The sequence below is a fragment of the Aptenodytes patagonicus genome, chromosome 4 (genome assembly GCF_965638725.1).
Source record: "Aptenodytes patagonicus chromosome 4, bAptPat1.pri.cur, whole genome shotgun sequence".
Classification (NCBI taxonomy): Eukaryota; Metazoa; Chordata; class Aves; order Sphenisciformes; family Spheniscidae; genus Aptenodytes; species Aptenodytes patagonicus.
This window is the reverse complement of record NC_134952.1, coordinates 56725300-56740895: the sequence shown is the minus strand read 5'-3', so window position 1 is coordinate 56740895 and position 15596 is coordinate 56725300. Positions and strand designations below refer to the sequence as shown.

General features: G+C 43.0%; 1 protein-coding gene across 1 annotated transcript; it reads left to right on the top strand.

The window, feature by feature from the left end:
- The first annotated feature begins 2110 nt into the window (after positions 1–2110).
- On the top strand, positions 2111–15316 carry LOC143159633 (alcohol dehydrogenase 1). The gene is made up of 9 exons (XM_076336795.1): positions 2111–2602; positions 5584–5685; positions 7498–7636; positions 9702–9789; positions 9898–10117; positions 10792–11052; positions 11551–11686; positions 13013–13151; positions 14647–15316. Exons 1-9 carry the CDS (start codon positions 2585–2587, stop codon positions 14669–14671), a joined length of 1128 nt encoding a protein of 375 aa, XP_076192910.1. The 5' UTR covers positions 2111–2584; the 3' UTR covers positions 14672–15316.
- Positions 15317–15596: the final 280 nt, after the last annotated feature.

The window sequence follows — 15596 nt, the reverse complement described above, 5'->3', positions numbered from 1 at the left end:
CTCCCACAGCATTCTCCTGGAGAAACTGGCTGCCTATGGCTTGGACCTGTGTACTCTTCGCTGGGTCAAAAACCGGCTGGACGGCCGGGCCCAAAGAGTTGAGGTGAGTGGAGTTAAATCCAGTTGGCGGCCGGTCACAAGTGGTGTTCCCCAGGGCTCAGTATTTGGGCCAGTTCTGTTTAATATCTTTATCAATGATCTGGACGAGGAGATCAAGTGCACCCTCAGTAAGTTTGCAGACAGCACCAAGTTGGGCGGGAGCGTTGATCTGCTCGAGGGTAGGAAGGCTCTGCAGAGGGACCTGGACAGGCTGGATCGATGGGCCCAGACCAATTGTATGAGGTTCAACAAGGCCAAGTGCTGGGTCCTGCACTTTGGCCACAACAACCCCATGCAGCGCTACAGGCTTGGGGAAGAGTGGCTGGAAAGCTGCCTCTGGGAAAAGAACCTGGGGGTGCTGGTTGACAGCCGGCTGAACATGAGCCGGCAGTGTGCCCAGGCGGCCAAGAAGGCCAATGGCATCCTGGCCTGTATCAGAAATAGTGTGGCCAGCAGGAGGAGGGAAGTGATTGTGCCCCTGTACTCGGCACTGGTGAGGCTGCACCTCGAATACCGTGTTCAGTTTTGGGCCCCTCACTACAAGAAGGACGTCGAGGTGCTGGAGCGTGTCCAGAGAAGGGCAACGAGGCTGGTGAGGGGTCTGGAGCACAAGTCTGATGAGGAGCGGCTGAGGGAACTGGGGTTGTTTAGCCTGGAGAAAAGGAGGCTGAGGGGAGACCTCATTGCTCTCTACAACTACCTGAAAGGAGGTTGTAGCGAGGTGGGTGTTGGTCTCTTCTCCCAAGTAACTGGCGACAGGACGAGAGGAAATGGCCTCAAGTTGCGCCAGGGGAGGTTTAGATCAGACGTGAGGAAAAATTTCTTTACTGAAGGAGTGGTTAAACATTGGAACAGGCTGCCCAGGGAAGTGGTGGAGTCCCCATCCCTGGAGGTATTTAAAAGACGTGTAGATGTGGTGCTGAGGGACATGGTTTAGTGGCAGATTTGGCAGTGTTAGGTTAACGGTTGGACTTGATGATCTTAAAGGTCTTTTCCGACCTAAATGATTCTATGATTCTATGATTCTTGTGGGAATGGGGAGAGAAGCTTAGTTTCAAAAGAGCAGAGCAGACTGTATGGATGAATACCCTGAGGTCTGCCATTCTCCACATGCGAGACAGGTCATCATCTGTGGACTCCATTAGCCTTTTTCTGTAGGAAGCCTCAGGCCAGACTCTCCTTTTTGCTCTGCGGGTCTTTGAAATTGTTTAGCAGGGGTTCTTGACCTCTGTTCTTCTAGCCCTGGCCAAACACAGCTTGCGTCCCCGGCAGGCTGGAGTTGCGTCTCTGAGGCCACTAGAACGCCCTGCTGTCCCTGAAGTACCTACCTGAGGTTACATACATCTACCACATTTCTCCCTGCTTCCTCTTCCTGTACCCATTCTTAAATTAATTACAGTCATACAGGTAAACCTGAGAGAGTGCTGTACTTAGTAATTACTAGTCAGGTTATATGCAGTATTTTATCTCTTTTTTGCTTGTTTCAGAAGGAAAAATCTTGATTTCAGAATGCTGGGTATAATTTGAAAATAGATGAGGCTTGAAATCCACAGGCATGCAGTGCTGACCTCCACCCAATCCCTTGCACCAGGACGTTGTGCCAGGAGAGGGTAAGTATGTGGGCACGTGAGCAGCGATGGGGCCTGCGCTTGCGGGTGTTGATGGAACTAACAGGTCAGGCAATCACTCGCAAATCGAGCAGGGTGTTGCACGTGTTAAGAAAAGTTCATCCTCTTGCAGCACTTCTTGCTGACTTACTGATTTTTGTTTTCCCATCAGCACGATCGGCACGTTGTCCTTGGTCACTGGTCACTGGAAGCCATTCCAACAGATTAATGAGTAGCCAGACTGTAAAACTAAGGCATCAGGAGCAGGTACAGCCGCAGCCTGTGTATACAGTGTATGTTTCTTAAGCAGCTTGCACAATAGCATGTTTTCGTATATCAGCTGGGCTCTTATGAGTGTCACCAAAGTAATTCAGCAAAGCCTTCATGTTCTCATGGCGTCCCCGCTGCTGTGAATTCAAGAGCCACTCTCCCCTTTTCTCTTTGCACCTACAGTGCCACTGAGAGCAGTGGGTTTCGAGGGCAGCCTCCCAGGGAGGTGGAAAGAGGGGACAGCTTCCAGCCAGGGCTTTTGCTTTCTTCCCGTGATATTGAGGGCAACCATAGGTGGGATGCGAAAAGGGTGGGGAAGAGCGTGACAAAGGAATCGGGAAGACAGAAGCACTGTAAAGAGTGAGGTTTCAGCAGATGGATGGTTTATTTTCTTTCTAGCGCTTTGGCTGATTAAGGGGTGGGACTCTGAGCTGGGAGGCTTGGCTAAAAGGGCACAGCAGTGCACTCGCAGGGGCACTTCACAAGACCGGCTTCCAGTGTATTGGACTGGACTTGGGGTATCAGCAACCTGACTGCTTTGCAGCTGACTGAATTCTTGGTGCAAGAAATCAGCGGTGGCAAGATTCGAAACAGACGCACCGGTCAACATGAGCACGGCAGGCAAAGTAAGCAAAAGTTTATATTAGAAAAGTTTCTTTGCTGCAGGTGAGTAATGCATTTTTAAATGCAGTTTCTTTGCAGGGACACCGTAAGTCCTGGTGGTATAGCACAGATGAGAGTTTAGGAGGAAGCTGGTACAGGAGAGCTGCCTTTACTTGCAGGCCACTGTACTCTCCTAGGAAATGGTTGTTACACTCTTCAAGGCAATAATTTATTTATTTTTTTAATCACTGAGGCAACATAAGGTAACAGCACCAGAATGAGAATAACCTCCCCACAGGGTTAGCAAACTATTTTTCATCTCTGATTGGACAGTTTAAAATATGATACAATGTAGTAAGTGTTCAGATCAATGTATTTACCAGCTCTATCGGTTTCCATTCTGAGATCCCACAATTGGTTTAAAGTATTTTTAGCTTCTTTATAATTCATATCAGTTTGTTTTCTAAAAAAAAGACATAGTTAATATTGTGTTAAATTTCAGGGTGTAATTGTGCTGACGTTAGGACAGTCATTAAATTTGAATATGTGTATAACAAGTCTAGAGCTTAAGTTAATGGAGACCAAAAGTAAGTATCACATACAATGCAGTACTGAGCTGGGACTGAAATGAGTATTTACATCTTTGCTAGAAAGTAAGTGACAGGAGAGATGTAGGTTAATACCACTGCTGAAGACAGTGTATGTTGCTTCTTGCACTACCTGAGAGATGCTAACATACACCCAGAGACATGCAAGAGAGGTCGATGGACAGGAACCCAGAGATGGAAAATGCCTGAAGGCATGTACCTTGCTGGAATGTGCCTTAAAAAGTGCCAGGATCGTTTGCTGTTACTGCCAGCTGTCTTCACTGTTCTAAAACCAAACAAAACAAGAGAAAAAAAAAAAATGCTCTCTTTAACTCCGAGATACTGCAAGTGCAAAATTAATTGTAGTTCACTTGTAGGTAAATTCACAAGCTCAGTCCTCCACCAAGCCTTGGACTGAGCATGGTAAATTAAGTGTTGTGATGTGACTAAACTGCCTTGTTTTCACTGTATTTATCTTGGAGTAATATGTGAGTTACCGTGCAGTTTACATGACCAAGCAGCACAACCTTATGCTCTGTAAAAGGGGCATGTTTATACACCTACCCTCCCCATGCTGCAGTAACTTGTAAGGCTGGTAGAACACATGAGCAGAAAAAAAACCTGTGACTCCAGCTAGTGCTTGCCTTAGTAGATGAAATGGGTGCTCGTGTGCTGTTGGTGCATCTGTGGGATCCTGTTATAGTCAGTAAAAGTTCACAGGGACTCAGCCATCAGAACAATACATAGTTAACCAATGTCTAATTGTAGGAGAGATTTGTTTGTTCTCAGCAACCCACAGTTCTTGGCTACCTCTGTTCTTATAAACACTACGTGTGCTTTGCATGTGCAAGTTGTGGGGGTTTTTTTAAGTAAGTTTCCTTGAAAATGTGGCCCTTTAGAATGTGATCTTTGGCCTCACTTGTGAATTCTTTACTAATCATGCTTGCATTTGACACATGAAACGTTAAATTTAGTGCAAACCTCTCTTAAGTCTGTCTTTTTCAAAGCATTGTGCTCATTGCCACTTTGGGTCTGGCTGCTGAAAGTGTGCTGTTTTACTTCATATGTTTAGTATTTCCTGGTAATTATTTTCTTTGTTACCAGTTGACAATTTGTTGATAATTAGACATTATTTCTACTCCTACTTCAAAAGCTTTGATACTAAAAAGTTGCCTTGTTTTTTTCCCCCCTGAGAACTTTGCAGCACACTGGTGTTAAGTTGTCCCAGCCCCAGGCTCCCAGTCATGCAGGATACTTCTGCATGTGCTAAACTCCTTGCATCATGGACTCGTTTCACCTCCATTTCCCTCTCAAGATAATGCCACCCGAACGCTTGCAGTCAGTAGGACTTAATAGAGTGACTGAGGACTTAACAGAGTGTCACCCAAAAGGGTGACATGGAAAATCATATCCCAGGGCCTGGAGTCGTTTAAAGCTCTGGGATGGGCAGAGACCACCAAGGAAGAACAGGAATGAATACGGGGCCAGAGGGGCCCCACTACCTTTGAATACACTAGAAGTGAGTTTGCAGAGTGGAAACTGAGGCTTCCTTCTGTCTGAGAGCCTGGGATGAGGAGTGGACAACGCTGCTCTCTTCTGAGTGCATTCTTCTCTCAGTGGCAGATGATCAGAGGAGCCCAGAGGCCTGTCAGCACCTGGACAAAGCCTGTGGAGCTAATGGACAAACTTTAGCCTAAAAGACAAAAAAAAAAGCTGTCTTGGGTATTGGGAGTAACCCCACCTGAGTTAAATATCCCTTTTGAGAAGCAAGGTACCTTAGCACGGATAATCTTGCACTAAAGGGACTGTTGCTTCTTCAAGATTACCTCTGCATAGTGCTACGTCATTTTACATAGGTGTCCTCTCAGCCATCACCTCATGGCTGAACCTGGGCTGTAATAATACATTTATAAACCTGTATTAGGCTCTGAATTCCATTTTTTAGCAATTTTGTCAGTTCCCGACACAGGCAGTTCTAGGCAATACAGACTTTATCACAACCTGATATATGGCATCATTTACTGTGCCATCTCCAAGAAGACACAAATATACACCAGTAATCCAACATGGCAAAGATAATCCTTCAAGGAAGTTAGAAACAGAGGAGGAGCAATGAGGATGGATAAGGTATCCAGTTATCCTAGGAGACTACTAGACATGTTGCTGAAAACTTCATATGACAGAAATATGAACAAAGTCAGACATGATCTTGGTGGGGGAAAAAAATGGGCTTACACTGTGCTTTGGTGTTGGCTTTTTTGGTGCATTTTGGGTTTGGGGTTTTTGTTCCTGTAGTTTTCCCTCTCTTCCCCCAAATATGAGCACGAGTTTCACATGCAGAAATGTAAGAAAGAATCTGTCTGTGTGGTGACTTGCAAATGCAAATGCCATTCCCTTTTTCTTTGCTCTGTTTGCAGGTTATTAAATGCAAAGCAGCAGTAATGTGGGAAGCCAATAAACCCTTTTCTATTGAGGAGGTGGAAGTTGCCCCACCAAAAGCACATGAAGTTCGCATAAAGGTACTAAAAATAAAATTTAAAACAACTGTTATGACTTGCATTCTATCTTGCTGTTTATCAGAATTATTTCTATAGATTTTTAGGATCCAGTCGGAAAAAATTCACTAGGTGAGTAGTTACTATTCAGTGAGTTCCTGTGGAACGTGCTTCAAGTCCTAAACTTGATCATGAGGTTCTTTAAAAAAAAAAAAAAAGTTTTTCATGGTTGGGTTTTTGTTTACTAAGACACCTGTGCCTCTAATAGGCTGAAAAAATTACAGTACAAGGCAAAAATCCAAATCTCCTATAGCATGGAGCAGGAAATTCTCTTTTACTTTGTTTGAATCTGTGCTAGGAAATAGCTCAGTAGGGCTGGGAGCTTCCTTTTTTAACTGGGTTTTGAGCATCTGTTACATTTCAGGAACTTTCTCAGTGGAATTCAGCAGCTGTTTTCATTTTAGAGCAGTTTTCAAGTTTTACTCAAGTGAGGAGAACCCTCTCATGGGGTTGACAACTCCATTTCTCAGAATAAAAGCTGTAAAGACATACCTGAATGTTTCAAAAGAAATACTGCTGTGCTACCTGCAAGAAAAGGCAGTATGTGATATAAAATACTATGTGTAGCCTAAATTTTTGTATATCTAACATATGCATATATTTTAAATATATAAATAATATATAATAATTGTAATGTAATTATATATAATATTACCTCATAGAATCATAGAATCATTGAGGTTGGAAAAGACCTCTAAGATCATCGAGTCCAACCGTCGACCCAACACCACCATGTCCACTAAACCATGTCCCTAAGTGCCTCATCTACTCGTCTTTTAAATACCTCCAGGGATGGTGACTCAACCACTTCCCTGGGCAGCCTGTTCCAATGTTTAACCACTCCTTCAGTAAATAAATTTTTCCTCACGTCTGATCTAAACCTCCCCTGGCGCAACTTGAGGCCATTTCCTCTCGTCCTATCACTAGTTACTTGGGAGAAGAGACCAACACCCACCTCACTACAACCTCCTTTCAGGTAGTTGTAGAGAGCGATGAGGTCTCCCCTCAGCCTCCTTTTCTCCAGGCTAAACAACCCCAGGTCCCTCAGCCGCTCCTCATCAGACTTGTGCTCCAGACCCCTCACCAGCCTCGTTGCCCTTCTCTGGACACGCTCCAGCACCTCGACGTCCTTCTTGTAGTGAGGGGCCCAAAACTGAACACAGTATTCGAGGTGCGGCCTCACCAGGGCCGAGTACAGGGGCACGATCACTTCCCTCCTCCTGCTGGCCACGCTATTTCTGATACAGGCCAGGATGCCATTGGCCTTCTTGGCTGCCTGGGCACACTGCCAGCTCATGTTCAGCCGGCTGTCAACCAGCACCTCATATATGTATAATACATATTTTATATAACATACCTATTATATGAGATATTGTAACATAACCTAAATATAAGGAATATAAAATTTATATAATATTTCTATGTTTATAAATAAAATGTGATAATTTATATTTACATAATTTTATTCTGTTCTTCATATATAATTGTACTGCTAGAACATTAGTTCTGCCAGATAATCAATGAGACTCCCTATAGAGCTCAGTAGTGCATAGCAAACATTCACGAAGGAGCCTTGCTTCTTAGATTAAAGACTAATACAAACCATGAGAATCACGAATCACACAACCAAAAGTGTTTTACCTGTAGATTTATTGCGTGCATATGTGATTTTGGAGGGAAGCAAGTGACTTCTCCAAATACATGATATCATTTCACTTCCGCATATGACATGACATAGTTAAATGCTGAAATATTCTTGTCGTTCCTCTAAATCAGATCGTGGCCACAGGGATCTGTCGCTCTGATGACCACGTGATAACTGGAGGAATGGTTATGCCTTTTCCAATAATTCTTGGACACGAAGCAGCTGGTGTTGTGGAGAGCGTTGGGCAGGGAGTAACTTCGATCAAACCAGGTATGCAACAGCACTGAACACAAACCCTGCGCTGAGTTTCCAGACTCCTGTTTAAGTCAAAGATGATTACATGCGTGAGTACTTGTACTGCGGAGGAAAATGTTCCAGCTTTGAGGTTTTTCAAGGATACTTTAAAGGACACTACCTGCTGTTTACATCTTTGTGTTCCAAATCTTGCTTTATTTTCAGATTTTCTATTAGATTTCTTTTGGTTTCGGCAAAAACATCTGCAGCTTGCTTTCCACCTACATAGTGCTTTTCCTGTCATGGGATTAAGAACACAGATTCTTTGCTGTTGGTCACAGGAAATCAGGTATTAGCTGCAGGTTCTTTAAATACAGTTTACACAGCTCATTTCTCTCAAGAATAAGGCAAAGCAAAGCACCAGACAACATGTCAAAGCACCTTCTTTTAATTCTGCTAACGGCTAAATAATCCATTGACTTCAGTAGACCAGAACTTGTGTCCGTGTGCTCAATTACTTCACTTTAAAAGCATCAAGGCACAAGTGGGGTGCCCACCCTGCTGCAGGCTTCGCTTGTGTGCAGCACCGGTGCAGGTGAGTCAGCACTGCTCACTGAGGGCTGGATGGCTCTGAGGACCAGATGCTCCTCTCGCTACACTCTCTTTGAACCACAGTGGGTAGATAGAGAAGTCACTGAAAGATGCTGATTTTCCTCCAACTGCTGCAAGATGAGGCGGGTTTTCTAGACGCTTCTATGGGACTGAACAAATTCTAACAAGGGCTAAATTATTAAGACAAAATATGTAGTGAACAAAATCTGCATAGAAATGCTCAATTTTATCCAGGCAGTTTGTTACAATGCCTAAGTAGTTCACTTTTAGGACCTCTGTACTTCCAGTGTCTTTGTTTGTACTGGCAACAAGTATGAAGTCTGACCAAAGCAAGTTGGTATGTATAATAAGAAAAAGTTTTATTAGAGATTTCTGCTTTAACCCCAAACAAATATTGCAAATTTCAGTGATAGCTCTAGCTGCTTTTTCACTTAAGTCTGGGTTCATAAATCACCCTGTTGTCTAATTCTAGCTGCCGTGTGTTTCCAGGTGAGCTGAAACATCAGGCCTGAACACACACACACACACACACACAAAATCATGTTTCTCAGATGTTGCTTAATTTACACCTTCAAGTTCTAAAAAAGGCTCCAAGATGTGCAAAGTTTCTTTAGCAGAATGATTACTAAGCCCATGTCACAGTTCTAAGTTAACGGAGGGTTGGAGTAGTGGGGACATTTCATGTTCTGTAGGCATTTTCCATTTTTTAGTGGAAATCAAGGATTTCCCTTGACTTTCAACGTGTCAAGGATTAGCCACATTTTAGACCTGCCAAATCACAAATTGATCTGTATTAGGGATTACCTGTGTAGAGATTATTAGGGATTTACCATACATGGTTGCTGTGGAAAATGCATAGCAGTAAAAAATTGCACTGGGAAGCTATGTGCTACTTTGTTAACCGTATAATTGTGCTAGAGAATTGGAGATGTTGTCTTAGCTTGTGTGTGTCACTGCTTCTCTGACAAATTTTTTACCTACCTTTACTCCAATACAACAGTAATAGGACTGCAAATAAGAAAGAGACTCAAGAGGGCTGGCAAATTAATGCTTAATTTCCCATTCTTTGTATGCATGGTTTACAGCCCTGTTATATTGGCACTCCAACCTGCTGTCCTAGCGGATGTCAATTTTTATCTCAGTTTCTTTACCTGTGTATTACTATTTTCCTTTTAAGTAGAAGACGCAATAAACTGCTGAATGAGTACTTCAGTAGCTAACACGGTTTTATGACGTAGCTCAGACTCAGTTCTATGAAAGACACCAGGAATTTTGCATATTGAAATTAGTTGTCATAACTTTGCCCTAATGATGTCCTTTGTAACAGAGAGAGATGGTTTATCTTCCAAGGGCAGCAGAAGGAAATAAAACCAGCACTGCACTCCTAGTGCACATTTGCCTAGGGAATAAATACACTTGCTTCATGTTTTTACCTGCATGCTTCTTGTTTACCTTTTTTAATCCTCTGTCATTACTTTTTTATTTCTAGGAGACAAGGTTATTCCACTCTTTGTTCCACAGTGTGGGGAGTGCAGCAGTTGCTTAAGCACCAAGGGTAATCTGTGCAGTAAAAATCAGTGAGTTTTCCTGGGTTACCTACAACCATTATTTGATTTTTATTTATACAAAACTGATCACATTCAACAGATTTCACTTGCCGTTATTTCTGGTCATCTTTCAAACAGCATTGGTTCAGCTGCTGGATTCATGCCCGATGGCACCTGTAGATTCACCTGTAAAGGAAAAGCGATTCACCATTTTCTTGGTACAAGTACCTTCACTGAATACACAGTAGTGCATGAATTTGCTGTAGCCAAAATCGATTCTGCTGCTCCTCTGGAAAAAGTTTGTTTAATTGGCTGTGGATTTTCAACTGGCTATGGGGCTGCTGTGCAGACTGCCAAGGTAAGTATCGTGGTGGATGTTTCTGGTATCTCATGGGGTCTGTTCAGGATTGTGTGGCCTGCCAGCGGGTTGTCAGCATGGCAGCCGGGAGGTATAGACTCTGTTGAGTTCAGGGTGGAAAGAAAATACTAGTTCTTTGCCTACTTCAGTTTCTTTGTCTCTAAGGTACTCAGAAGTCTTCAATTCAAAATCCAGTAAAAACACTTATTACCATCTATTAAGTTTTCTCTCATAGCTTTACCACCCCTAGAAAAATGTTACGGCAGAGCTGATTTGTTTTATTGTAACTTAAGTCTAGGAATACATGGAAGCCTATATATGCAACAGTCATAATTTGTAGCAATACACACTCCAGTGGAGTGACACTACAGATCTTAACACCACTGGAATATAAAGCATCATAAAAAACACGTGGCTCTAAACCTGAAGCTGAGACATGTAATGAAAACCTGGTCTTAGAAATGTATTTTTGGGACAATTTATCTTAGTCACATGTAGGATTATAACAGTATAGCTGGCTACTGCACTAGTAGGTATGCATGTGCAAATTCCTTCTCAGCAGGTAATCTCTAAATTACAAGAAATGGCTTAAGTGAAAACATGTTGATAATAAGAAAATGCATTGTACTTTATCTAGACTGTAACAGTATGCCATGTTTATATGGTTATTATAGGTGGAACCAGGCTCCACCTGTGTCATCTTCGGCCTCGGAGGAGTTGGCCTCTCTGTTGTCATGGGCTGCAAGGCGGCTGGAGCTTCCCGCATCATTGCCGTTGATATCAATAGCGACAAGTTTGCCAAGGCCAAAGAGCTGGGAGCCACAGACTGCGTCAACCCTACAGATTTCAAGAAGCCTATTCACGAAGTGTTGATTGAAATGACCGGCGATGGTGTGGACTACTCCTTTGAGGTCATCGGCCGTACCGAAACCATGGTATGCTACCAAAAGATGTGGTCAAATGAGGCATTAGCTTGTTAGCTCTCTCTTCGCTAACCCGCTAAGCACCAAGGGTGAGGAGCTGAGAGCCACTGGCAAAGTGTCAAGCTAACTTCAAACCTGTAAAGTCCAGCTATCTGCCACTGAGATGCAGGGACAGAGCACACTCAAAAACTTAGGAAAGGGACCTTCAATGTAGTCCCCTGGCCTAACCAGGGTGGCTAAATTTCACATAGCCCGCTATCTGCTTTCCAACAGTGGCTTATCACTAACGACTAAGACAAAAAGGGGAAGGAGAACAAAGCTAGGACGTATCTAACCCATGACGGCAGATACAATGGTGTGAGCAGATACAATGGAAATTGTTTGATGTGGTTTCAGTTACAAAAAATGAATTGCAAGCTGAGCCCTGAGAGGAGGAGAAGCAATTCAAACTTTTGTGCCCCGGCGGCAAATCTTGCATGACTCTGGGGTGTCCCTCTGTTTCAAATGCAGGCTGCAGCCTTGGCCTGTTGCCAATACAACTACGGAGTCAGTGTGATTGTGGGAGTGCCCCCTGCAGCACAAAAGATCACTTTTGACCCCATGCTCCTCTTCACTGGTCGCACCTGGAAAGGGTCCGTCTTTGGAGGTAAGGACTTGGAAAGATGTGATTTAACTGGCTTGGGAAACTTGTAGATCATCTTGAATGAGATGGGATATATCTAAATTCATTGCTTAGGTTGTCCTATTGGAAGTAATATTGATAGCTATTTTGCTGACAAAGAAGCACAAAGGGAAGTAATTATGGGAACTGTTAGTTAATGGGGAGAGGAGGAGCGAGAAAAACAGGGAGGGGGGAGAGAAGAAGATGCGGAGAAAGAGAAAGGAAGAGGTAAAAAGACAAAAAACAGAGAAAAAGGGGGGGAAGGAGAAAGAAAATAAGAGGAAAAAATGAGAAAAAAGAAAGGGAGAGAGAAAGAGAAAGGTAGAAGAGAGAGAGAAAAGGAGGGGGAGGGGACGGAGGAGAAGAGATAAAAATAGAGAAGAGAAAAAGAGATAAGGAGAAAGAAAAGGAGAAAGATAAGAGAAAAGGACAAAGGGAGAAAAAGAGAAAATGAGGAAAAGATAAGGGGGGGAGAGGAGAGAAGAAGGGGGAGGAAAAGGAGCAAGAGCAAAAAGGAGAATGAGAGGGATAGGAAGACAGAAAGAGAGGGAAAGAAAAAGAGAGAGTGGGAGAGATGGAGAGTCAGGACCCTAAAGGACATCGGGGGTCAGACCCACCTGGTTTCCACATAGGTCAGACCCCAGCTCAGCCCCTTGCCAGCTGCCGTCAGTCCTTTCCAGTTCTTCCTCTTTTCTGAGCTCTCCCAGCAGAGTCCCAGACTCAGCAAGCCTTAGCTCACTCAACACAAAGCTGAAGGCCACAGAAAACTTGTTTCCAACAACAGGTTTTCTCACTCACAACCGGTTCCTCTGATGTATTCAACAGACACCTGAATAAAATAGCAGAGACAAATTAGGTTCCTCTGGAAGGGCATCCTACTATTTGAGACAGCTTTATCTAGTACTGCTTGTAAGAAAAAAGAGACACATCCACCCCCACCCGCCCAATTTTGACCGGGTAATCGAGTTTCCGGTTACCAACATGGATGTCAGCGCTCTGGCTTTTGTATGAGGTGTGATTTAGTGGACAGTGTATCAATAGACAAGTTGAAATAGTATTTAATGTGGGGGAAAGTTTGATTTCTGTAAAGATTCAAATTTTTACTGGCCTTCTACCAGTAAAGCACTTACTGGGTTCGTCATATGTAGAATAGCTGCACTTCATCCCCTGGCTCTCTGTTACAAAGGTAAAGACATGCTCCAACATTTCATCATGCTCTTAAGTTTATCTAAAAATTTAAGCTGCCACGAGTTTTCTCTATTTTCACAAGCATTTGATGTTTCATTATCCATTGTCTGTGGTTTTTTTCAGGCTGGAAGAGTAAAGATTCAGTCCCTAAACTGGTTGCTGACTACATGAAGAAAAAATTTGTTCTGGATCCATTAATAACCCACACGCTTCCTTTCACTAAAATCAATGAAGGATTTGATCTGCTAAGGACAGGGAAGAGGTAAACATTGTTTAATTGTAAAGGTTCTATACAAATAACCTAAAGGAGCTGTACGGTAACACAGAGTATGACTTCACAGCAGAGAATGGGGAAGGCAACCCACTATGCCCCTTAATCTCTCCCAGCGTGTGCCCGTGGGTTGCAGCTGTAGTAATAAAGCCAGCAAAGCTTTAGCTTTTGAAATGCAGCGGGCGCTGTCTTTCCTTGCAGAGGAACTTTCAGATTCTAGTTGGAGCAAAGACTCTGGGTGGCAGAGGGAGAAAAGACCACACAAATGAGGAAGTCTCTGCCCACTACCCATGCGCAAAAGAGCGCAAAAGAGCGCACGACCAAGGGAGCCTGGGAACGCCAAGCTGTAGAGTGCCAGGGGTTAGCTACACCGCATTCTGAGAAATGTTTTAGGATGAGGAGCAGGAACACAGAAATAGCCTATGTTTACCAGAAGAGCAACTCACCATTCCTCCTGTGAGTTAGGGAACAGAGTCCCAGTGCAATTAGTCCTAAAGTCACTGGGTAGCTTACCTTGAACTTCAGAGCTTTTCAAAAAGAAAAGTACTTGGTGTACATATACATTGCAAACTCAGAATTTAGCTCTCATGCATTCCTCATATACTGTGAGAGTTCAGCTCAGACTCTGTTTTCATAGAGTGTTCAAATCGGAAATATTGTTTGCCAGAGACATGGGACAAGATTCAACCATGGGAATAATTGAAAACTCTCCTTGGCAGAAGTGGGAAATACATTTGTATACCTTAGTATGTGTGGGGACTATCCTTTCTGAAAGTTCTAGCTGTTTATAACTTACACAGTCTGGAGAATTACATTCATGTTTTCTTTTCATTGTCATTTGCTAGCAGTTATTTTAGGTGTTACTTGCTCTAAATATAAAAAGCGTGTAACAGAAGAATTTAGCCCCTGAGGTTTGTTCTCAGGTTCTAACTATGCAGCACGCACTTCATTTTTTGACTGTCCTTATTTTAGATGTGCTGTAAATGTTAGTTTTAGATTTTAGTCTAACAAACAGGGGAAAGTGGTGAGGACAGAGACGCCATCAGCTTTGCTAAAATACAGACAGTCAGCCTGAAGACAGAGGCATGTTGCAGCTGACCATTTTTATTAAGTGAAACACTTCAGTGTTTCAGCCCCGAATAAGCTGTACCATTCAGAGGTTACCCTTAGAGCCATTTGTAACTGGAAAGATGTGCCTAAGCCCCCCTCCAAGGACTTCCCAGGCTATATTTGGTGATTAATTGCCAGGAGCCCTGGGCTTCATGAGTGAAGGCTTTGCAGTCCTGCATGAATTTTGTTCTCTGCATCTGCAGCAAGGTTTGCACATCTGCTCTGCCATTTAGCTGCAAGCTGGGGCTGGAGGGGGCAGGGAGGGAGTACCTCGGTTGACGGCAATAGCCTAGATTTCCAGAGAAAACAGCAGTGTTTTGCTGATGTTAGCCCAGGGGCTTTTCCACAGTCACTAACTTGTCATTTTATGTTGCAGTATTCGCAGTGTCCTGGTGTTTTAGGATTCCCAACTGTTAAGCAGCAGATGGCTCAGCACCAGTACGAACTTCAGTATCCTCCAATACAACTGATATGAAATACAAACCAAGATGTTTCTGAAAGGTCTACCACCACCACCCTTGAATACAAGGATCAAGCTTAAACCCCAGACTTCAAGCACAGTGTTTATAAATTAAATAATCTTTTTCCTCCTGCCTTTCTCCTGATTCTTGCTTTAAATCCTCTGTATTGTGCTGCAATTTTCTTTTAATAGCCAGTTATGAATTACAGGACTTGCTGCTGTCACAGGTGTTATGAAAGGTTTGGATTTTTTTAAAATGGCTTTTAATATGCTATCTTTTAATAAACGGAAAATGAAGGAAACTGTTTCTTTGGGCCTTCATAGCACCGCAAGCTTAACAGATTTGTGCATGCAGCTCAGCACAGTAAAGCTCTAGGTCAGAACTATGTATCCATCCTGAATGATTTTAGCATTCCATTACCTGGTAGGCAAGGAAATTACTGCAGAGATTAAAATTTATGGTGATCATGTGTTTGAATTAATAATTTCAGTAAATCATAGACTTAGGTACCGGAGAATGTCTCACCACTGGATATTTTACCAAATTAACGCTTCCAAGCATTTTATATAAAACTGCTGTGGTGTTGCTCTGTGTTGTGGTTTGGTTTTTTTTACCTTTGTACCTCTTCCTTGGGGATGTTTTAGTTGTTTTATCAGTATGGTTTTAGATCTTTGGCCAATTTATACAAGTGCAGCTGATGCTTGGGAAACAACGTGAAGAAATAGGAATGTGCATCATTATTTGTTTCCATTAAATAAAGGGGAGGTTTCTTAACCTTTACATGTGAATACAGAGTAAATGGGAAGAAACTGGTAACAGTTTGCAAGAAATCAAACATAAAGCATCTCACTGCTTTCTGCGTTTG